We start from the raw sequence: 23,813 nt of genomic DNA, 5'->3' as shown, positions 1-23,813 counted from the left end.
CGTCGAAACATGTCAGGTAGAACAAACCTGTGTCTGATATAGAAGAAAACCTAACGATCTAGGTCCGTGTTGCTTCCGCAGCGCGGCACTTTCGGTTCCCATCAGTCCAGAGCACTTTTCTTCTTATGAAATTGATTTTTCTCTTATGAAATTAACACCAGCGATTGTCCGATCCATAATGAGAATTTGGTCGGATCGGACTGAGCGTATTGACCAACCCACCGACCCCAGAAGTTGTCAGCCTTAATTATTTGGCCTCCGTACGGTTTATGGTTGGATGTGGGGCGTGAACAATCCTCTCTCCTCCAGCCGGCGGCCATTGATTAGACCCTGCACACAGCATTAGATTAGACAGCATCTCTGGTGTTGTTAGGTTTGGACTCTTCTTCTTTGATTTGCTACTCTTGCATCAGAGAAGCCGGTGCCCCCCCCCCCCGCGTCCTTTCGATTTTCTACTCTGGGGTGTTTTGTTTTTCTTCTGCCACGGTGAGAATGAGCGTAGCATCTGTGCTGCCCTCTGCTCCCTCTCTCCTTGTTGTTTAGCGCTGCAATCTTTCCCTTTTAATATTGCCGCGTCACTAGCTGCCACTCAGCAGAGGCCATGGTGTTGTGCGTCACCCTCCATGGCAACAAATGTGTGTGCCGCTTTGAAGATTGCCACCATGATGACAGAGCTAATTTATCAAGTTGCTGTTATACCTAATAATCAAACCCCCCCCCCCCCCCCCCCCCCTTGTTGATGTCAGAGCTCACGGTTAAGAGATGAGCTAAGAGGATCTTATTGTATAGCGTTGCGTATGTGACTCTTGAGGGACAGCTGTATAATTTACCACCTGGACCACAGCTGGTTCAGAGAGGACAGCACCCAAGGTCTTCAGAGTCTTGATGTTCTATCCCGGAACATAATGCAACTCGGCTGTTCCCTGATGAATGCAATGCTTCATCCCCCCTTGACTTTGAGTGCAGATGAACCTGGCAACTTAAGTTCTGTTCTTTATGGAGAATAAAGCTGCTTGTTGTGACCTTTCCCCAGCAGTGCTTTACTGTGATCGGGTCTATGGCCAGTCGTTCCTTAGAAGCAGATTCTCACAACACAGCACGTGCTTTATTTACTTAAAACAGGGCTTCTCAAACTTTGGTTTGGAAACTTTGGTTTCCAACGCGTTGTGTGGTTGAACGTGCATTTACTTGTGTGTGACACACATTGCAGAACGCAAGTCACCAGCATTGATTTTTACTTTCACGGAGCCTCTTGTGTGTGTTTGTGTGTGCCGCGTGCCCGTCAGCAGTTTGGACAAATATGGCTGCTATGGACTGCATTCACACTGTGGACTGGTATCTGCTCAAAAACACCAATATTTCCTATGAAAGGTCACAGATAATGCGTTGCAGATAATGGATTTTTCTGGAAGGTTGGTTCTTGGTTGCACAAAAGACTTGAAAATAGTTACTTGAGAGGATAAAATCTGAGCGTCATACGTCACTTCTAAATAGAACGACTCAGCGCTACTTTGGTTGCCTGGCAACAAACAACACATAACCCCTACGCTTCGTTTCTGCTACTTGGCATGTTGCAGATGGCGTTACTGCAGCATATATGTTCCTCACCTTCAGAAGGCAGCCACTGGCCAGTTATGTGCTCACCATGTTTGATTCCACATATCAATGTGAATCTTGGTTTTCCACGATTAACTTTTTTTTTCTTTCTGATTTGCCCCCCCATTTTCTCCCCAATTGTACTTGGCCAATTTCCCCCTGCTGCCACCGGTCACTGCTCCACCCCCTCTGCCAATCTGCAGAGAGCCGTAGACTAGGTCCATGTTTCCTCCGACGCATGCGCAGTTGCCAGCAGTAGTTCAGCAGTTTTCACCTGACAGTGGGGAGCTTCACCGGCAGGACATAGCACGTGGGAGGATCACGCTATTCCCACCAGTTCCCTTCTGCCCTGAACAGGCGGCCCGACTGACCAGAGGAGGCGCTAGCGCAGCGACCAGGACACATACCCTCAATCCGGCTTCTGTAGAGGGAAAATGTCTTTGGCCTCCAGGAGAAATGGTCTTGAAAGGCAGGCAAGGCCGGCAGGAGCCTCCTGCAATATCCCTTTTTTAAATATGGTGCATATCACAACGAACCTATATACAGATGCATCGTTTTCATAGAAGATAAAAGTCGTCAAAGCGTGTCCAAGTTTCTCAGCGTGTGGTTTATTTCTAAGTTGCATGAAGTTACAGCGATAGAATAGACAGGTCAAGAATAGTGGTGAGAGTATATGAGAGCTGTGAGGTAGTAGAGTGCATGGAGGATAGAGAAAAGTGGCAACCTCCCCATTCAGTGATGTTGGTTATATAGCTTTGTCAGAGGCAAAACAACCAGCCCCATCATCCTGTTTCCCAACCTCCTCCTCCAAGGTCACCTTAACCCCACGACCAGCTTGAGAACATTGCCTGTCTCACTCTTGCCCATATTAATTAGCCAATATCCAAAAATCATACTTCAATATCTAGAACAACATCCTCTCATGAGGTTAATTGCACCCAGGCCTGTGTTTTGGCCCTCATTATCCCATGTTTAACATCCGGCGCTTCCGAGAAACGGCCACCCAGTGTGTTCAAAAGTTCAAATCCCTCTACACTTCCCACCCGCAGACACAGCCAATCGTACCTGTATATGGACGCGCGACCAAGCCGGAGGTAACACGGGGGCGTCACAATGAACATTGTTATAAACTCCTACAGCAGTACTTTGACCAGTGAACTATTGGGTCAGTGCCCAGGTGCCAGGCATTGGTCACAAGCTGATTCAAGCCACCATACTAGTATTGAATATGTGTACCCAAAGTTTATTATTTTCATTTCAAGAAACTGACCTACTGTTGATTTTTTTTTTTACAAAAAATCTCACATTTCTGCCCCCCCAGTCAAAAAATGTGTTTTCATCCTCTCTTCTTCCTTTGATAGCATTCATTTTGACAGAGCTTCTCCTCCTATAGTGAATGATTCGTTTTACAATATACTCCTAAGGACAATATATCCAGGCAGGAATGCAGGGGGAAAATCAGGAAAATCAGTCTGGCAAGCGAGACTAGCGCTCTTCCAACAGGTAGAGGAAATTTAGACTGCTGATAACGGGCCACTGGTCTGGACCATTAAGCTCTTGGACATCAGCTCATTTCTTCGAAGCGTTTTTTGAGCGTTTAATATTGTGGCCAGTGTTTACAGAAGCTTCCCTGTCTTTCCAACATGTGTGTTGCCAATACATTTGAAGATTTCTAATTTGGTTTCCATGCTATTGATTTCTCTCAAATCAAATGAGCACGCATTTTGGGTGAAATCATTGTCTGTGTGTGTGTGTGTGTGTGTGTGTGTGTGTGTGTGTGTGTGTGTGTGTGTGTGTGTGCGCGCGCGCGTGTGTGTGCATGTGCGTGTGTGTGTGTACACATTCTTGTGTACACAATATCTGAAGAACACATGATAGAAACTTCACACCACATCAGTAGATTAGTGGTTCTCAAACTTTTTTGAACCACTGGAGTAGATTATCTAATTAGATTTCGGAGCACCTTGCTGCATTCATTTATTGCATATTAAATAATGAGGAAAACGTTTTTCTTTGGATTTTTTTTGTTTTTCTTTCTCCTCCTCTGTACAGCTGATCTGATCACTGCCATTTTTAACAGGCTCACTGCATACAGTGTTTGGTTTCTGATTGATTTCTGATGTCTCTGTCCCCAGGCTTGTGGATGACCGGTGTGTGGTACAACCAGACACAGGTGACCTCAGCAATCCCCCCAAGAAATTCAGAGGTCAGTCTTCAAAAGCACCTGGCTTCCCACTACTTGACACATTAATGACTAAAATGTATAGGACAATTGGTGGATTGAGTTTTTAGAAATGATTTTAGTAAGATTGTAGTAACTTTGTTGTTTAGTAATCTGGGGCCATATTAGAGAAACTTCCTAACTTGCAAATCCTATCTTAACTGTTTGGTAACCATGGTAATTAGAGTTAGCACCTGATTTAGGGAAATGCCGGTAGTCATTAGAGATTAACAGTTCCAAAGTCAATGTTATTATCCTAATTTAAGATAGGAAAAGTGCATTACAGAAGCATCCTAACTTCCCAAAATCTCAAAAATACTCTCCTAACATTATGATACATGTTAGGCCATCCTAACTTTTCAACTTCCATTCTAAACACAAACTGTCTTATTTAGTTTAGCTATATCATGTAGCCTACTTTGATTCTGAGTTTCTTATACATGTAGCTTCACACCTCCGCCTCATTTTGAGCCAGGAAAAACCCTACCACTGTCAGTCCATCACACCAGTGCAGATGATTTGTGATGATTGCAGGCAGAGAGGGAGAGTCATACAGGTGCAGGTGATTTGGGTTATTACAGGCAGATAGAGAGTATGCTGCGTTTACATGGACATGAGTATCCCGGTTATTATCGGGGTTTTGGAGTATCCCGGTTTTGTGTTTGCGCATGTAAACATCATATCCTGATTTCAGAAACCTGGATATTAAGCCCTTTGAGAATCTCCATTATGCTAGCTGGAGTACTCAGAAAGAAACGGGAATAAACAGGGATACTGGTGCATGTATACATTAGGGCTGCACAATTAATCACATTTTCGCAATATGAACATGCGCAATAAACACATCGCAAAGACTGCCTGAAACTCAATGAATAACAAAAGTGGTTTTTATTTACATGCATGATGCATTCCCACTCAGCGTCTGATCATTTTGTCTTGTGTTGTAAATCCAGCGTACACCTTTCCCTTGCAACAGTGCGCTCCGCCCCTCTGCCAAAGCCCAAACACGCTGTGTGTATTTCATTTCTTTATTCAGTGGGCATAGGCTATGTTTGGGGACTTTGTTAGCATTATTAAAGCAGAAAAGACATAGGAACTGTATAGCTAATATGCATACTTTAATATTTGTTCATTTATCACAAGTCGTATCGTCATCGCTATATTGAACAATGTTATCGCGCATCGCAGATTTCCTCATACTGCATCGTGCAGGCCTAGTATACATCTTATCCTGGCTTCTGACTGCAGCAGACTACCTGTGCAGGCACGGCTTCAGCCAAGTCTCACTTCTGGAGCCATGAGGAAACGTAGTCTTTCAGTGATGAAAGAAGTGAGGTTTCCAGACCAAATTTCAAGCAGAAGGCCACACGTGCATAACCTGATCACCCCGCGACGTCAGTCACGTTCAAGTACGACGTCAGCTATGTTGTTGTCAGTCAAGTCCAAGTATGACGCCTGCCATGACGTCAGATATGACGTCAGTTCATTCTAGTATATATAGCAAGGGTTCTACGTCACCTCTCTCTCTCTCTGGCCGATCATAGCAGCAGCTGGCTTCACGGCAGTCCATCTCCCCTGAAGCTGTCCTCTGAAGCGTCGTTTTGCCCCACCCTCCTCCCCAGTCCGCCACCAACGAGTCTTGACTCCTGTAGGATCCCCCACGGGGGGGGGGGGGATCCCCTATCCTAGCCTATGCAGATGCCCTCCTCTCGCCTCGAGAGGAGCGCCACCGTCCAATGGAGTCATGCGCCAAAGTATTTGCCATGCATGCCGATTGCTAAATAAAGTTTGTTAAATCCTACCAACTGGCCTCTCATGATTGAATTAAAAATACTTGGCAGTTAGGGGAAATATCGTCGAAATGCTAACCTATTAGAGTCTGTAGTATGCAGACTACAGGACGAAGATGTTGTGACTAAAATGAAAGAATGAAAACCGCATGCAAATGGGGACAGACCACTGCGAAGAGGGGATCCGGGGGAATCCCACACAGTCTTGGCCCAAAATAGGTGGATGATGTCATACACCCAATACAAACGAAAACAATCATGATGCTGGTTTGTGTTGTAAAGATAACAGGCGCCTGCGCAAATAGCATGCAGTAATCAGTAACCATCCGGGATACATTTTTGATTTGGGATTAACCGGGTCAATTTTTGATATTCAGTACCACAGTAGAGGTTTTAAAATGGCACTAGGTTAGTAATGTTGATTTGATGCTTAGAACATATTGGCCTTTTCCAGATGCAGGCTTCAGTTATTGATGCGATTCGTCTGGTATTGTGCCCAGCTTTGTTTTGGTGTAGCTGAGACCTAAGGTCATATTCTAAATGCAACACAGTATGTCAGTTTATACGGTTTGTGGAACAGTGATACTATATTTACCTACATGTACTGTATGCACTGGATTTGCTCTGCAAGGGGGGAAAAGTAGGTTTGTGTAATTAACCCATTTTGGCCTTCTCTTCCAGTCTTGACACAATTCAGGTCTGTCCTGGTTTTAAAATAAATAAAGAAATTGAAGACAGACAGGTCATATTTGTTCAGTAAGCAGAGCCTATGGGTGATGTTATTGTAGGGGTGCTCCAAAAAATCGATTCTGAAAGGATCGCGATTCTTAATGCCACGATTCCTGGATCGATTCCAAACTCCCAAGAATCGATTCTTCTTTGTATTGTAATTTTTTTTTTTTTTTTTTTTTTTTTTTTACAGTGCACCTGAAGGCAACATGCAAGATACCGGCTGAATAAGTGTCCAAATGTTCATGTCATTTGTGTACTGTACTGCCACGGTGCCACCACCTCTTGCACTTAAGAACTCTGGTTAATGTATTCCTCTCAAAATCTAAATCCTTCTCAAAGTCTACAGATCCCCCCAGTCTATAAATACATCTTATCTGAAGAACATAAGGGGGGAATTCCCCCCTAGTTTGCAAAATGAATTTAGGCCCTGACTGTAATACTTCAGAAGTTGAATTTGAAGTTCAGCATTAATACATTTGTAATTTTCTGTCTTAGATTTACCTTTGTGTGTTATTGCAATATAAAACTACATAATTGAGAATCGATTCTCGATTCTGGAATCGAGAATCGTTGGAATCGAGAATCGTTGGAATCAAGAATCGATTCTGGAATCGGATCGTGACCCCAGGAATCGGAATCGGATCGGATCGTGGCTTAGCCGGATCGGAGCACCCCATGCACTTATTCTCCCTATTCAAAGTTATGCTGGTTTTATGGGGACAGCAGAGAGAACATTTTCAGAGTGGCTGTCACTCGGTAGTAAATTGGCTTCTGGATGCTTTCTGCACTGCCCTGTGCTGCCACAGTGGATCCCTCTCTAAGTGAGCTTGGTAGGCTTGCCAAGGCCAAGCAGGTCTTCGTCAATTAATTCTTGAGTGAAATGACGCAATTGCCAGTGTCACTTCCATCTACTTGGAACACGTCGTGGAAATTAAATTGACCTTCTTCTTTTATCCATGGGATTATAAAAGCCTGGCAGGACTTTATTTAGAAGAACCTCCTTCTGTCATTGTCACAATTGGCGCTCTCTCTCTTTCATGTCATCCTGGAGTGACAATGACCAGGAACTGGAGATACGCTCACAGGCTCAGCAGCAACGCAACCATAATCTGCGGAGAACCATCCTCTATGATCCATGTACCACAACACAGACACATTTGCATATTGATTGCAGTTATTTGACATTTCTCAGTCTGCAGGTCTGTCTGTGTCCTGGAAGCGATACACTTGTATTCTACCAGGTGTAGTAGTGTAGTGTTTTTTTGTTGGTGATCCTTGATCTCAGAATGAATGGTTTCCTGTCAGGCAGAATGCCAGGGAGAGTTAAGCATCAGGCCCTCGACAGCTACCTTCCATCACGTCTTACCCTCTACTAACTATGTGACCCAAAACTGTCAGTGTAAAACCATGGACAGTTTTAGACGGAGAATGGCCAGCAGCTATAAGGCCAATAATACCTTTTGGTTGATTATCTGTAGTCCTCGGTGCACTTCTCTTTCTCTCTTTTTGAGGCCGTCAAGTACAGAGAAGTCATAGCAACAACAATGGCCCAAAAACAGTCAAAAGAAAAGCTAAGCTAAACATGCAGCAGACAAGACCCGTTCAAAAACATGGGTGGATAGATTCTCTGCATTGCTTTTTATTGTCGATCGAATGCATTCGATGTTTTGCTTCTTCAGCAGCACCTGTGGTGGCTGGCTGGATGCTGGATGCTGGATAGCTCAGCCTCAGGCTAGGTGCTGTTTCGAAGTTGACAGCTTATCAAGATGAGTGACAAGGGAGGAGGGAGGCAGTCTGACCATACACTTCCTGTCTCAAGGTGAAAGATTACATATTGAAGCATTGGGTAAATGCCATACAGAGGTTTTTTTTTTAAGATCGTACAAAATGTGATCTAGTTCATTGTCATTGTGCGCTCCCTATTTATACAGTTTCATCCAGTTGTTTGTGGGATTGCAGCATAGTATCTCAGTATGGCTCACATCAAGTGTAGTTCCTCTGAAGTATGAATATTGTAAAATAGATTGTTCCTGGAACTCTACCGAGATACTTGCTTGTTGATTGAGCACCACTGTGTGCTCAACTGGAGCTTGATCAATACACTCCAACATGCTGTGTACATTATTATTTTCAGTATTTTCTTTTCTCTGCAAAGTAAGTTTTTTTTTTTTTGCTCAAGCAAATGTATAGTCAAATTTATTTATTTATAATGCACATTTGGGCAAACGGGCTAATCACAAACTGCTTTAAAGTACATTGGCAACTGATAAAACCAAGATAAAATTGAGGATATGCATGCATCCTAGTGCTGGAGTGCATGTGTGTTACTGTATGAAGGAATTGGTACAACACTATGGCAGCTGTCCACAGGACAAATGAGTCAATGAAAGATTAGCAAGTGAAGGTCAAAGGTTGTGCGGTGTCGGTGGTTATAGGGGCCGTTCAGACCTGGCAACATACCTGCCAATATTGGGCTGTGAAAAAGAGGGAGACTTTCTGCGGTATCGGTGAATGGCTTATCCTCAATCCTCTAATCAACCATTAGATAGACATCTGCCAGTCCTTAATACCGCTTATATTATGTCTGTGTAAGTTCATTTTCAAACATCCAGGTGATAGAAAGTTTAAAAATGATTTATTTAAAAAAAACAATGGACTGAAAGGTAGAAACAAGACGTTTTGGTGATCATCCAAACACTATCATCAGTTGTAATGAGCAATAAAAGTCCAAGATTCCCAAACGTCAAAAGAGCAACCTGGTCTATGCGGTCAAATGCAGTGAGGAGTGCAAAGATCTGTATATTGCGGAAACCAAACAGCCGCTCAGTAGACGGCGCATGTCCCAACACACAGGCGAGCAAACTCAGAGCAGTCTACACCCACTTCCAACAAAAGTAATGCAGTTTCCAAGACCATGATGTCCACATCTTGGACAGAGAAGATTGGTGCTTCGAAAGAGGTGTCAAGGAGGCCATCTGTGTTAAAGTGGAATGACCCTCACTAAATAGAGGAGGGAGTTTGAGACATCACTTGTCTTCAGCCTACAATGCTGTGTTAAAAACTGTTCCTTGGTGTTTTATGGATAAACCAACTTGCACCACCTCACAAGCGGCGGGGAGGCACACCACTGCTGTAAGCTGCTGGAAACGCCATCTTATCTGGCAAACACACACTAAAGGACTACATCTCAACAAGTCATGTGACTTCATGCACTGTGCTGTCATGTGACTTCATGCCATGTGCTGTCATGTCTGACTTTTCTTGTGTGTATTTATTTGCCAGAGTTACTTCCTGTTGCACTCATTACAACTGATGGATGAACACCGTAAATGTCTTGTTTCTACCTTTTTTTAGTCCAGTGTTTTTAAAAATACCGCATTTTTAAAGCCCTCATAGTAAGTGCACTAGACCAGATGATGTAAACTACAGTTAGGTAATGGTGTTTTGTGGATTTGAACAAGGTGCACTGCATTTCCATTTGAGGATTCAAAGGAAGGGTGTGATCTTGTCACGTCCTAACTGATCTATTCAAATCACATGCAAAGCTGTGGTGTAGCCCCATACAGCTAGCTGCAGAATGACACTGACTAACTAAAAGTGCAACTGCTACCACACGTCTGCCCACACTTACATAGCACAAAATGACCATAATTCACATATCTGTGGGGTATTGTTGGGTGTCAACACCACAAACTCTGCAATTAACCTGCACCCCCTGGCCTCAACTGCTGAATGATGGAGGATGGTACAGTGAGCGAGTATTCTTGCTTACCAGAGACTCTCCGTTTCACGCTGTACCCGCGCAGGAAAGAGTCTGGCTGGTGTTACTCTCACTCTGGGCTAGCGGGGGAAAAAAGGCCCCATTTCCTTTACAACCATCCCCCGAAAGTGCACAATGTTTCACCCTGATGCACTCCCGTGGATTCCAGTCTGGACATCATTCCGTCCTCTCCTGGTCTCACCTCCTCCTGGTCTCACCTCCTCCTGGTCTCACCTCCTCCTGGTCTCACCTCCTCCAGGTTTCTGAAGCCAGAACGACGGCACATCAGCAGAGACAAAGTGAGCCAGTGTTAAGTCCTAAGATCCCTGTCGTCTATTAATAGCCCACTTAAGCTGTTTAAAAGGCCTCACGATTTTGCACATTTTAAACCTTCCCTTTTACTTTCTGATCTCTGTGTGGCTGATGCCATGACATGAAATGGTTATTGCCTGCGTTGTGTGCGTGCACGTGTGTGTGTGTGTGTGTGTGTGTGTGTGTGTGTGTGTGTGTGTGTGTGTGTGTGTGTGTGTGTGTGTGTGTGTGTGTGTGTGTGTGTGTGTGCGCTTGCGTGCGCGCGCGTGTGTGTGTGCACGCCTATTTACTAGCAGAGATCAGTAATCAAGTGTGACACCTGTTGGTACAGTGTTCATTCAGTTAACAATGACGATGATGAAAAATGTTCGTCAACAATTTTTTTCTATGACTAAGGCGTTGATGTGCTAAAAATAGCTCTATAATAATAAAAATATGACAAGATGTTTTGTTTTTGTTGACGAGATGGGACTAAAATGTTGGTCAAAGTCAGAGACGCCTAGGTTTTTAGGTGCTCGGTACGGAGCAGCACCCCAATAACCGCTGAGCTGTGTGTGTTGTCGAGTGCGGACGCCGGACAGTCTGTTGATGCGTCTGTGAGGATTCACCATAGGACTAGCCTCAATGAGAGCCTACATGGCATTGAGATTGGATGTGCAAAATATGTAGTGACGTTAATCTACGGGAACCCTTTCCCTTTCCTTTGGTACCATTTGGAAACCATGAAAATATGTCTGGATGCTTGTTTTATCTTCATCTTAAATTGTGTGAAAATATAATGCATATTGTTCAATATGCATGCCTGCTAGGGGTGCTCCGATCCGGCTAAGCCACGATCCGATCCGATTCCGATTCCTGGGGTCACGATCCGATTCCAGAATCGATTCTCGATTCCAACGATTCTCGATTCCAGAATCTAGAATCGATTCTCAATTATGTAGTTTTATATTGCAATAACACACAAAGGTAAATCTAAGACAAAAAAAAAAGACAAATGTATTAATGCTGAACTTCAAATTCAACTTCTGAAGTATTACAGTCAGGGCCTAAATTCATTTTGCAAGTGCAAGAGGTGGTGGCACCGTGGCAGTACAGTACACAAATGACATGAACATTTGGACACTTATTCAGCTGGTATCTTGCATGTTGCATCTTGTGCATCTTCAGGTGCACTGTAATTTTTTTTTCCGAAAGAATCGATTCTTGGGAGTTTGGAATCGATCCAGGAATCGTGGCATTAAGAATCGCGATCCTTTCAGAATCGATTTTTTGGAGCACCCCTTATTGCCTGCCCTGTATTCCTATCACCTTCACATAAATGAACGGACATAATCCCCTCATCACTTCACCTGTCGTCCTATGCAAGATGTGTATGCTTACTTTTGACCAAACAAACACCCAGTCCCACTCCATTAACACATTCACCCTAGTTTACTTTCTCCTGCTCTCCTCTAACCCCATTTACTGATCTCTATCACATAGCTGCATCCCTGGCCCTGCTCTCCTCCACTGCCCCATTTTCCAGGTTGTTTCCCTGCCTGGCCTCCTCCCTCCCTTCCTTTCCTCCTCTCCTCCTCCTATGCCGCTTATACATCCCTCTCTTCCACCCAGCCAGCGCCCTATGACGGCTAATCCCTGGACACAGCAGAGTTGGCCGCATTTCCAACAGAGCCTGCCAGGGGTGGCTATTTATACCACAGTTAGGGCTTACCAGGTCCACTGTAGTATCTAGTATGTTTACATGACGGCATGGAATAGTATGAGGAAACACCTTTCTTGTACCAGATTCATCTAAGAGCCAGAGAGAATTAAAAGACCTTGTTGCATGGATGATCTTTACGCTCTTTAGAGTCACAATTTCAATTCATCACCTTTTCTCCTTGACTACTTTTATGAAGGGCTGAGCCTGGGACCATTGCTGGGACAGACGGCAGATATTTCGGGGGTTTCCGCTCTAGAGCGGACGGCGGACGCCCCCGCCCATTCAGTCATTGTTTACAATCCAACGACCTCTCATATGAAGCCATTTATTATTATTATTATTATTATTATTATTATTATTATTATTATTATTATTATTATTATTATTATTATTAGCCAAAATGTCGTCTGGACCTAAAACACCTTCAATCGATCAGCTCGAACTCCATTCTCGTGTCAATTGGACTGTAAATAACCGCGGCGCGTGGAAGGGGAAGTCTAGTTGGCGCGGATGTCCCCTCTACAGCGAGAAACCCCCGAAATATCGACTGCCTGTCCCAGAGTCTTACTACAGTAGTCGTCAGACTGATAGACTCTGGGTCCCCAGATTGGGAACTCATGATCCGTCTATATTTCATTATTTTTAACGGGCGAGTAGTAATTTAAAATTCCCCCCTGATCCAAAGTAGTAAGAAGGCTTTTAGTATAACAAATGTGTTAGGCTGGGAAGGAACTAGACGATTAGGCAACGATGAGGTATGATGCACTTACAAAATAACTGAGAAGATCCTGCCGACTCCTGAAACGTCTGTGACATAAATAATAATAATAATAATGATTGGATTTATATAGCGCTTTTCTAGACACCCAAAGCGCTTCACAGGAATCATTATTCATTCACACCATTCGTACCAGTGGTGGTAAGCTACGGGTGATGTAGCCACAGCTGCCCTGGGGAAGACTGACGGAAGCGTGGCAGCCATTTCGCGCCTACGGCCCCTCCGACCACCACCAACATTCATAGACATTCATACCCATTCATACGAGGCAATGAGGGTTAAGTGTCTTGCCCAAGGACACAACGACAACAGCTGGGAGGGAGCGGGATTCGAACCGCCAACCCTTGAGTCATTGGCCGACCTGCTCTACCTCCCGAGCTAATGCCGTCCCTATAAACATCAGGCCCTCTAACCTCATGGGAAATTACATGGAACAACATGAACTAGTATGTATCAATTACACATTAATGCAACATGGATTAATATCACTGCAAAAATAAACAAACATTTTGTTTGAGTGAAGCCGTGGCTGCAGAGACCCGGTCAGTGTGAGCTGTACAGGTTTACTATTACCTTAACATAGTGGATGCTAAAGAATTAGCATGGAGTGCTGAAGTGAATGATCTACCAAAGACACACAGATGATTTGGCGCAGGTCAGATAGCTGGTGCAGCCAGCCAGGTATCTGGGGAGGCAAGCACTGTGGAGGAAAACACTATTACTGAATGCTGAGGTTTGGCTCCTGAGCTTTCTCTGTCCTTCTTTTTGTTTTCCGCAGACTGCCTTTTCAAACTGTGTCCTATGAACAGATACTCGGCACAGAAACAGTTCTGGAAGGCGGCGAAACCGGGAGGCAACAGCACCACTGACGCAGTCCTCCTCACCAAACTCCATGTCAGTGACTTTGACTTTTGTTGTGGTCAAAACAAGATTAGTGTATTGGTTGCACAGAGCTACAATATTGTATCCATGTGAAATGTGTGTGCAGCAGTTCAACGTATCATTCCAGAAATATGAATCAGTGTTGTGTAGAAAATAGGAAATCTGTTCAAATTGCAAAACCAGTATTTTATTAAAACGACGATACTCTTAATGATTGAGTGTATTCTTGAGCATTTCTGTTTCCTGCTCCGTCTTTCAGCATGCTGCCGATTTGGAGAAGAAGCAGAATGAGTCTGAAAACCGTAAGCTACTGGGAACGGTCATCCAGTATGGACATGTCATTCAGGTATGGGAAGGAGGAACCTACAGTTATGTGATAAGGTATCTAGGTCAGCAGTGCTGTGGCCATATCTGGCTAGCTAGCTAGCTATGGATGTTTCATCGGCAGCACGTTTTAAATACTAGTCACAGAACAAAGCTCTTCTACAAGGCAGTCCATTGTAAGAGCCTTATCATCCTCTGCTCATTTGACCAGGAATGGTTTGCACACAGACATGAGATACGGCTTCTGAAACGACCAAGAACGGTCATGCGGGCCACTCTGTGATGGTCACAAGGGGGTACTACATATAGGATGTCTCAGTGGAATCATTGCATAGTCATTTCAGTATTAATGTAATCACTAATGGGATCCTGGTTCGCCATAGGAAATGCATGACAGATTTCGGGGAAGGTTTTTAGTGGTCACCTTTTAAGCATGGTCTATCTTTGCCACATCATTCTTGAAATATTCAGAGATATTACAGACTGAAAACAACGTGGATTAAATACAAGTGTGTTATTTTGTCGGAAAACAAGACCTTGGGCCATATCATACGCCTAGGGCAAGGGCAAGCATTATCTTTGTTAGTTTCTAGCACTAAAAATCAAAATTTTTTCCTTTTAATAACGACTGGGTCACTGAAACACATCCTTTGATGTACTGACCCAGAGGTAATAAAAAAAAAATGTAGATTTTGAGTGCTAGAAACTAGCAAAGATAACGCTTGCCCTTGCCCTTGCACTTGCACTGGGCATAAGGTATGGCCCCATATTAGCCCAAAATATGTGAATAATCCAGCCCACACTAGAAGACTGTAAATGGGCGTCACCAACTCATAAATGCGTCACCAACTGATAAAGAGAAGCAAACTCCGTTTCATCAGGTGCACTCTGCTGTGCATTGGGCATTCACTCATTCTAAGACCATATACAGTATTACTTGGTAGGATTTAAGTGCCAGCTGTGTGTCTCAGAACTATGTGGAGCTTCCACTGTGTAATGCAGGTCTTAAGGTGTTAGTATATATACTGTATATTATTTTGGCAGGTTGGGGAAAAGTTGATTAAGTGGGTGAAACTGAGCTGCAACAAGTGGTCATGAGATGCATTTATTGACAAGAGATTTAGTACTCCCTTGAGTTGTGTTGTGCCAGTCTTTGATTGGCTGGGTCCAGACCTTTGAATCAGCCCACACCACCGAGTGGGCTGATTTGTTTGTTTATTAAAAAAGGGTCCCCATTAGCTGCCGCCTGGACGACAGCTAGTCTTCCTGGGGTCCAAGACAAAAACACATTACATGATGGACAATAATTAAAATACAAAAACACAAGGTAAAAGAACAGAAGAGAGAATAAAAAACAACTCTAAGCCAAGGCAGAACAATAGCGTGGTCAGCTAGCCCTCTAGCTGGCCAAACACAAATATTAATATATTGCACGTATTACTCTATACAGTAGAAAACAGACATAGAAGAAAAAGTGAAGTTACAAACATCATTGTGAGTGAAGATGGGATCTGAGCCTCCTTTTAAAACCAGCTCTCCCTTTGATTGAACAGATATTGTTGAGTTGACTTCTGTCTGCTTCTGGTCTGGCATTGTGACATGCAACAGTGATTTCCTCAGTTGAAAAAACGACTGGTCCAATGAGCGCGAGGGGTACTAAGGATTAGCCAATCGGCGTCAATAAACAGCACAACGGGCGAGACTAATGTTGGTCTCGACCTAGTTTCGAGATGAGAACCAGTCATGTTACCTCATATCACAATAGGCATCAGCGCTCAACATAATAATAATAATAATAATGATTGGATTTATATAGCGCCTTTCCAAGGCTCAAAGCGCTTCACAGAATCATTATTCGTTCACACCATTCGTAGCGTGGCAGCCACACATTGGCGCTCAACGGCCCCTCCGAACCACCATCATTCATGTCTACATTCATACCAATCATACCAATCATACCATTCATGTCTACATTCATACCAATCATACCAATCATACGAGGCAAGGAGGGTTAAGTGTCTTGCCCAAGGACACAACGACAGCAGCTGGGAGGGAGCGGGGATCGAACCGCCAACCCTTGCGTCATTGGCCGACCCGCTCTACCTCCTGAGCTAAAGCCGTCCCATAAACATAAATCAAGTGTAATCCAAGTGTGACCTCCGTTATGACGTGTGTCTCCTCATCACCCCATCCTCAATAGCCAATCAGCCCCCTGTCAATATGGCGTTGGTAATGACGTCACTACCGAGGCCATGACACGGCAGTACATATAGCCATGGTCAGCGTGTCATCATCCTCTTTCCCTGATCCTTCACCTCATGGTCGCTCTACCTGGGCTGATCGTATCCCATCCTCTGAAGCTGCGTTTCGCCACACCCACCTCCCCAGTCCACCACCAACGTCTTGACTCCCGAAGAATAGACCCTTCTCACGGTGGCCATTTTGTGTCAAAAAGGCAGGGTAAACACAGGTGCAAGCAAAACACTAATGAGGGTTTCCAACTTCCATGATTGGACTTTGGAAACCCTCATTAGTGTTTTGCTTGCACCTGTGTATATTCTGCCATTTTGACACAAAATGGCCCCTGTGAAAAGGGTCTATTCTCTATCCTAGTCCGAGCAGATGCCCTCCTCTTTCACCACAAGAAGAGAGGCATCTTACCACGGAGTCATTACGCCAATGAATCAGTTGCCATGCTGCCATGCCATATAATTAGTTGCCATGCCATTTGTGAATAAAGCTCGCTCGTTAAATTTTACCCACTGGTCTCTCATGATTGAAACGCCATTGTCAAGCTGTTTCCCGTTGTCAAGTGCGCCAAGGAGTAATAACAACAATGGCGGGCCGCTATAGACACTGCTATCGAGGCCGTTTTAAATCAGTTAAAAGTACCACTTTGAAATCCAAACAGCACTCTGCTTTGAAGGCATTTATCCAAAAGGTTTTTTTTTGTGTGCATTCTCCTGACGGCCAATACGTTGGTCTCTAGTTAGGGAAAATGCGAAATCCCTACAGTAGGTGGATTTCCGTCATGGAAATCATTTAGAGTGGAGGAAATGTCAGACTTCTGTCAGAAGTCTTTGACTTATTTACAGACGTATGTGCCTTCTAACTAATGTAGTATCTTCCTCCATTATATTGCAATAAAACACAATTTTTTGCATACCTTTACATAGAGTATAAAGATATAGCTTTACTACATATACAAACAAATAAATATATAAAACATTATATGCAGACATTTCAGCAATTATTGAATATACTATCCAGTAGCTTATGCTGTCAGTCGGCTGCATTATGTCATTGTTTGTAACTATGTTTCTTGTAACCATTATGTACGTATGTTTCTGGTTCTGCCAACAGTTGTTGCACTTGAAAAGCAATAAATACCTGACGGTGAACAAGCGTCTACCTGCACTGTTGGAGAAGAATGCCATGAGGGTGACTCTGGACTCAGCGGGCAACGAGGGGTCTTGGTTCTACATCCAGCCCTTCTACAAGCTGCGGTCCCTGGGAGACAGTGTGGGTAGAGGGCCCGGAGCTGGTTGTGGGGTCAAAGTCAATTGCAGTTAATTGAAGATACTATGGGTGCGATCACACCTACAGTTTGTTTGGAAAAGTGTACTTGTTGCATTTTCATTAGGTAGTTCAAAGTAGAGAGACACACAAAGGACTGGGAGAGAAAATCTGGTGACATGCGATAAAGGTCCAGGGGCTCGATCCTATGACCCAGAACTTCACATTTACATGGTATGAGTCACCCGGATGCCCCACTTTGTTGCCTTTTTTGCATTGTTTTTTTTTGTAGGTTCACACTGCTCAATTAAGGGACTAGGACTAGGACTAGTAAACAAGGACTAGGACTAGTAAACAAAAGTCACATGGACATGGACACATGAACGGGGTGTAAAAAAACAAAAAAACAGATTCCAGTCCCTCTTTGCCGTAATTGACTTCTGATCCTCATACCAGTTGAAAACACGTGAAGAAAGCGCGGTTTGCTTTATTTTATTGTGCTATGAGGAACTGCTGCCATCGTATGTCACCATCTGTCTCATTATTTACAAGTGCACATTTTGGGACTGTTTCCTGTAGTGGGTTCAGATTACATTCTCACTTCTCACTTCTTACAAAATACACTGCAACACACACACATCTTTCTCATTGGCCCAAACGAACCAAACTAAAGGGTTCCAATAAACCACTCCAAACACGTTTGGTGTGTAAAGCATACAGATTTAGAATCTTAGTTAGGGTCAAACTTCCTCTCCTTGGTTCAGTGAGGAATGCTAACAAGCCATTTATGCAAATTACAATCAATTTCCTTAATCAATGTAATGTTCATGTTAACGATCAATTAATCGATAAATCATTAAATAAAACCTCTTTAGACCTACTCAACAAGTTAATCAATCAACCAAACTTCCTGAACTACCGTAGCTGTCATTGTGCTTGTAGACGTGCTGTATTTCAACATTGTATTACAATGTTTACAATGAATACTGTTGTCGTTTTGCGTGTCATTCTCCCACACTGGACTTTTTGAATGAGAAAACAGCACATAGCCTACATTGTCAATTAATCTGTTAAGTTTGATAGATCAAATTCTTAACAGTGATTAATCGATTGTCGATTAATCATTAAACATCCCTATCAAGGACTAATGCAGCAAGTTTTTCCAGCATCGGGTAAAGACAAATATCCATCCAGAGCTAAGGGAGGAGTAAGGGCCTACTGTATCAGCTGCAGTACGGCTCTGTGCAGCTCCCCGAACAGACCCACACCCATGTAATCTTGTCAGACGCATGCAGGTTCCGACAGAAATAGAACAGGTGTGAGTACCATGTTATTAAATAACATCTGTAGACAATATAAAATACCAATAATATATTTATCGGGTGTTGTTTTTGATCAATACCAATGACTAAATGATCACTTTGCCAGGCCCTTAGATTTCTGGCCTTGAGAACTCAATCTCCAGTCCGTACTCCCCACCCATTGACATTTCCCGGCGCTCCCAACCTAACTTAGCTATTACCTAACCTTACCTGGTGATGATTCGACCAAAGCTTTTCTATTGATTATTGCTGCTTATGTTAACACTTAGTAATTGATGTGCTGTAGATACTGTGGACTAGTTAAGCCAACATTATGAAGACTTGATGAAGAAAATGTAACGGTACGCAATTATGGTCGGTGATTGATGCCCAGGGTGAGGGCTAGTTAGTGACACTCAATCCAATTCTCTTCACACACGATGTGGTCCAGTATGCCCCCTAGTGCCCATTGGGTGGCTAGCATGATCCGATGTAATCAAATCAGCCAACATAGAGTAACACATCGGCGTCATTAAGATTTGGAATATTTGAACCCTTGCTGATATGCTGTGAAGTCACACGACTATGGACAGACATTTTAATTAACTACAGTGCCATAACGTCTCCTTTAGAGCAGCAGGATTTCACCTGGATGTTCCAGTCCCTAATATGTTTTATTGTCCCAAGCTGGACGACTGCCAGCCGCCGAGTCTGTATTTATCTTGAAGGGCAAAACTGCACTAATGTATCAGACAGTTCCTGTCTGTAATGGCAACAGCTCCCCTGGGGCCAATGTGGGGAGAGAATATCACAATCTGGCAGACTTAACTCGATGCGTGTGTGTAAACACATAACAATTTAAATTTCGTATATCTGGTCTATTTATGTTGTTTCTCCAGGTGGTGATTGGAGATAAAGTGGTCCTTAACCCTGTGAATGCTGGACAGCCCCTGCATGCCAGCAGCCACCAGCTAGTTGACAACCCAGGATGCAATGAGGTACATGAACATCTGCACCTGTTGATTCTTTACATACACCTGTAGAGTAAATGCTACGTGACACAGGTTCCACTTTCACTTACTGTACTTACTTACTGTACTGTATTGTATCGTGGTTTGTGTTATGTCTACACGTACTGTGTACAGACATGTCTGTATCACGTGTAGCCTACATAATTATGTAGGTCTACACCCTTTTTCTGTCGGTCTTTGTGACCATGTCCTTGTGTATGTAAGGCTGAGGGTGCTCAGAGCATAAAGAATTTCATTGTATTATACATTGTATTATACATATGACAATAAACTACTTGAACTTGAACACTTCTCCAAACTGGATTCTGAAAATTCAGGTTAAGCTTCCAGTATTTTACACGGACAGATTCTGACAAATACTAAGAAACTGGTAAACACCTTACATACATGTACAGTATCGTAGAGACTGTGTATAAAGGATAGTTCACAGCTTATTTTACTCACTGTATGATGACCAAATAATAAACAAACAAATAATATAATATTAATAAATAAGTGTTTACTTGATAGCATACAGAGAATTAATTTGGAGTAAAGGAGCCCCATGTGGAATAATATCACTTTATTTCTTATCAAAGAAAGGTTTGATACCTTTACAGATAAGGATAATGCAATATGAATATCTACAGAATGCCAAGGTTGGTTGGCATTCATCCTGATCTTAAGTAGACTAAACAGGCAGTAGCAATGACTCATGGTGATCATTTTGTGAATAGACAAACTGACTTTGCTTGCTGACAGATCCACACGCCTACTAATACAAAACTTTTCATACCAGCAATATGTCCTCCTCTATAAAGTTTCATCGCCATAAAGACAGATGACTTACAGACTTAGAGGCCATAACCTCTATCAGCCAGCCTGTGCATACGGCCACACAGTAGGTCTTTAAGAGAAGCTTGTTGCTTTTGCTGATACTGGACATAAAACTTACAGATAAGTCACATCATTTACATTTTCTCTCTGTATGCTCTATAGAGCTGGGAGGCTGGGCGAGCAATGAAAGGCATTGTGGGTAAATAGGATCTACTCCTGTACACTAGTGCCACTCGCCATTAACTTCAATGTAAAATAGCGGTACAAAAAAAATCAACAACAAAAACATAAATAATTTAATTTAAAAGACAGCATGACATGATGATATATTATAACTTCGCCGGCCATAGATTGTGCAAGATACATCAAAAATAGTCATTTTGATCCATCTTCAGTAATGTCCTTATGTGACCTAGTTAGATCCCGCTAGCCGCCTGGCATTTGAATAAGTGCTCGGTATTGGAAACAACACAATATTTGCGAATGCTGATTATGATCTTGAAAAGGCGTTTGACACTGTGGACCATTCTATCCTTATTGGTAAGTTGAAAGCTCTGGGGCTTTCACAATTGTCCATATCTTGGTTTCAATCTTACTTGAAGGATAGATGGCAAGCTGTTGACATTGGCGGTACTCTTTCCTCTTGGCGTGAGGTTAAATGTGGGGTGCCCCAGGGGTCCATACTGGGTCCACTTCTTTTTGTTTGCTATATAAACGACATGGCCTCTTCTGTTAATTGTAAATTGCTTCTTTATGCCGACGATTCAGCTCTGGTTGTCTCCAGTAAGAGTGTTATCACTATTCAGGCTCAATTGACTAATGAACTTGAAAATATTTATAACTGGCTTATTGATAACAGACTGTCCTTGCATTTAGGTAAAACCAATGCTATCCTCTTTGGCTCAAAGCACAAACTCCGGCTGCATCCAGATATGAAAGTTATGTGCAATAACCAAGTAATAATCAACAAAACATCTGTCAGTTATTTGGGACTTGAACTTGACAGTACCCTCAGCTTTGAAAATACAGGCAAATCTGTTATTGGTAGTTAACTCTAGAGTAAAAATTTTATACAGGAACAAGAAGTTTCTTAATGCTAGTTCTCTGAAATTACTTGCCTCCAGTCTAATCTTATGCCATTATGACTATGGTTGCAGTGTATGGTACTCTAGCCTAAAGGCAAATCTCAAACAGAAACTCCAAACTGCACAGAACAAAATCATAAGATGTGTGCTTAATCTTCACAATAGGTTTCATATTCGCGCTACTGAGTTTAGTAAACTTGGTTGGTTACCGATTGATTTAAGGGTGAAGCAACTTAAATTGTGTCACATATATCGCATTTTGAACGGCCTTAGCCCTGGTTATCTCAAGGAGGGTGTTGTAAGAACAAGTGAAATTCATTCCTATAATACCAGATCTGCCCAATATTCAATTCAGAAACCTATTGCAGGAAGCCAAACCCAAACGTCATTTTGTAACACTGCTATCAACTTTTGGAATAATTTACCTGCTTCAGTGCAAGGCATAAACACTGTGAATGTCTTTAAACGTGCTCTCAAGACTCATCTAAAAAATTAGATGTTGACTAGAGAGTAATTGCAACACCTTCGCTGAGATTTCATTTGTATATATCATATATTTTATGTGTCATCGATAGACAGTTCTTTTTTCTGTTTTTCTTTTATAAAGTACAATTGTGTAATACTAAGGTTTTGATATTTTAAGGACCCCAGTGGAAATAAGCAGGCTTCTAGTTTGTAACTTTAAGCTGCTTTACTGGGCTATCCTTGGATCATTTTTACTTTCGATTTACATATTGTGTACTTTTTTTTTTACTACTGTATTATTTGTAAATTTGTAATGGTTTTTATGCATTCTTGATCCGAAATAAACCAAATGCGAAACTTCAGATAACAGCATTGTGCGGGAGGTAGGTACCGTTTTATTGTGATTGCTAACGTGTATGCAGCAGAGCGAACCACTTCCAAACATGAGATTTTACATTCACAAAGTGCTTCCTGGGAGATAATGTGTATGCTGAATTGGAGAGTGGCGTCTTAACGATTCGTAAGGTTTGTAAATTATGTTCCGGCGGTATTCAATTTACCGATAGACAAGGCCACATTTAGTTGCCAGATGAATGGAGTTTGGTGTGGCTGCCTCTCCAGAGCCACGATTGTCTTACTGGACGACAATGCATTGTGCTGGCAAGCGATCCTCACCTCCTGTGTATTTAATTTACATGTTCTTTCTGTAGGCTCAATTAGCACACTCCCCCTCTTTAACAGACTCCTCCTCTTTAACAGACTCCTCCTCTTTAACAGACTCCTCCTCTCTCTTTCAGGTGAATTCTGTAAACTGCAACACCAGCTGGAAAGTTGTTCTCTTCATGAAATGGAGTGACAACAAGGAAACCATACTAAAAGGGGTAGGTACCCTTAAGTCTACGTATGAAATCAACATACTGTATAATAATGAACTTTATTTATATCATACCTGTTGTTACAAAATGCTTCACAGTAGGATGATAAAACAATGAAAATACAGAATACAGAACAGAATAGTAAAGCATTTATATTAAAATGTAGTAAAACATGATTGATTATGCAACAGGTAGTTGCGACCAAGCAATCTGGTCAACTAGACATTTAGAACGTGCTCAAACTAGCATAACCGCACAGGGAGCCGTCATAGCTGTGCTCAAATGAAAAACGCCTCATCACTAAAATATTACTGCGACTGTTCAGCATTGATGTTACTAGAGGCTCTGGCATCCTCCATCAGCTGTGCCGCTGAGTCGGTGACTAATAGCTGACTAATAGCTTAAAAATACATGTGAAGTTTGCCGACGTAGTGGCTAAATCTGTCCATGGGGGAAAAAAGAAACAAACTCTGCTGATATCTTAGTTAGAACAAAATTAAGCTGGCAAGGCGGTTTTGTGTTTATATGTGTGGTATTTATTTATATAGTTTGGGAATTCACAATCTTAGAAAGCATTAGCTCAAGTTGGCTGGCTGAACAACAGCAGAGACTAGATTCAAGATTCAA

General features: G+C 42.7%; 1 protein-coding gene across 1 annotated transcript in view; it reads left to right on the top strand.

Moving 5' to 3' along the window:
* LOC310798313 (inositol 1,4,5-trisphosphate-gated calcium channel ITPR1-like) overlaps nt 1–23,813 on the top strand; it is a 122,128-nt gene that overhangs the window by 3,681 nt on the left and 94,634 nt on the right. The window contains exons 3-8 of the mRNA XM_083660823.1: nt 3,732–3,802; nt 13,670–13,785; nt 14,033–14,119; nt 17,461–17,619; nt 19,814–19,912; nt 23,109–23,192. Of these exons, the coding sequence (XP_083516949.1) occupies nt 3,732–3,802; nt 13,670–13,785; nt 14,033–14,119; nt 17,461–17,619; nt 19,814–19,912; nt 23,109–23,192 (616 nt within the window). The remainder of the gene's footprint in view (nt 1–3,731; nt 3,803–13,669; nt 13,786–14,032; nt 14,120–17,460; nt 17,620–19,813; nt 19,913–23,108; nt 23,193–23,813) is intronic.

This window comes from Poromitra crassiceps, assembly GCF_964638095.1.
Source record: "Poromitra crassiceps genome assembly, chromosome: 25".
NCBI lineage: Eukaryota > Metazoa > Chordata > Actinopteri > Beryciformes > Melamphaidae > Poromitra > Poromitra crassiceps.
This window is presented reverse-complemented; position numbering and strand designations above follow the sequence as displayed.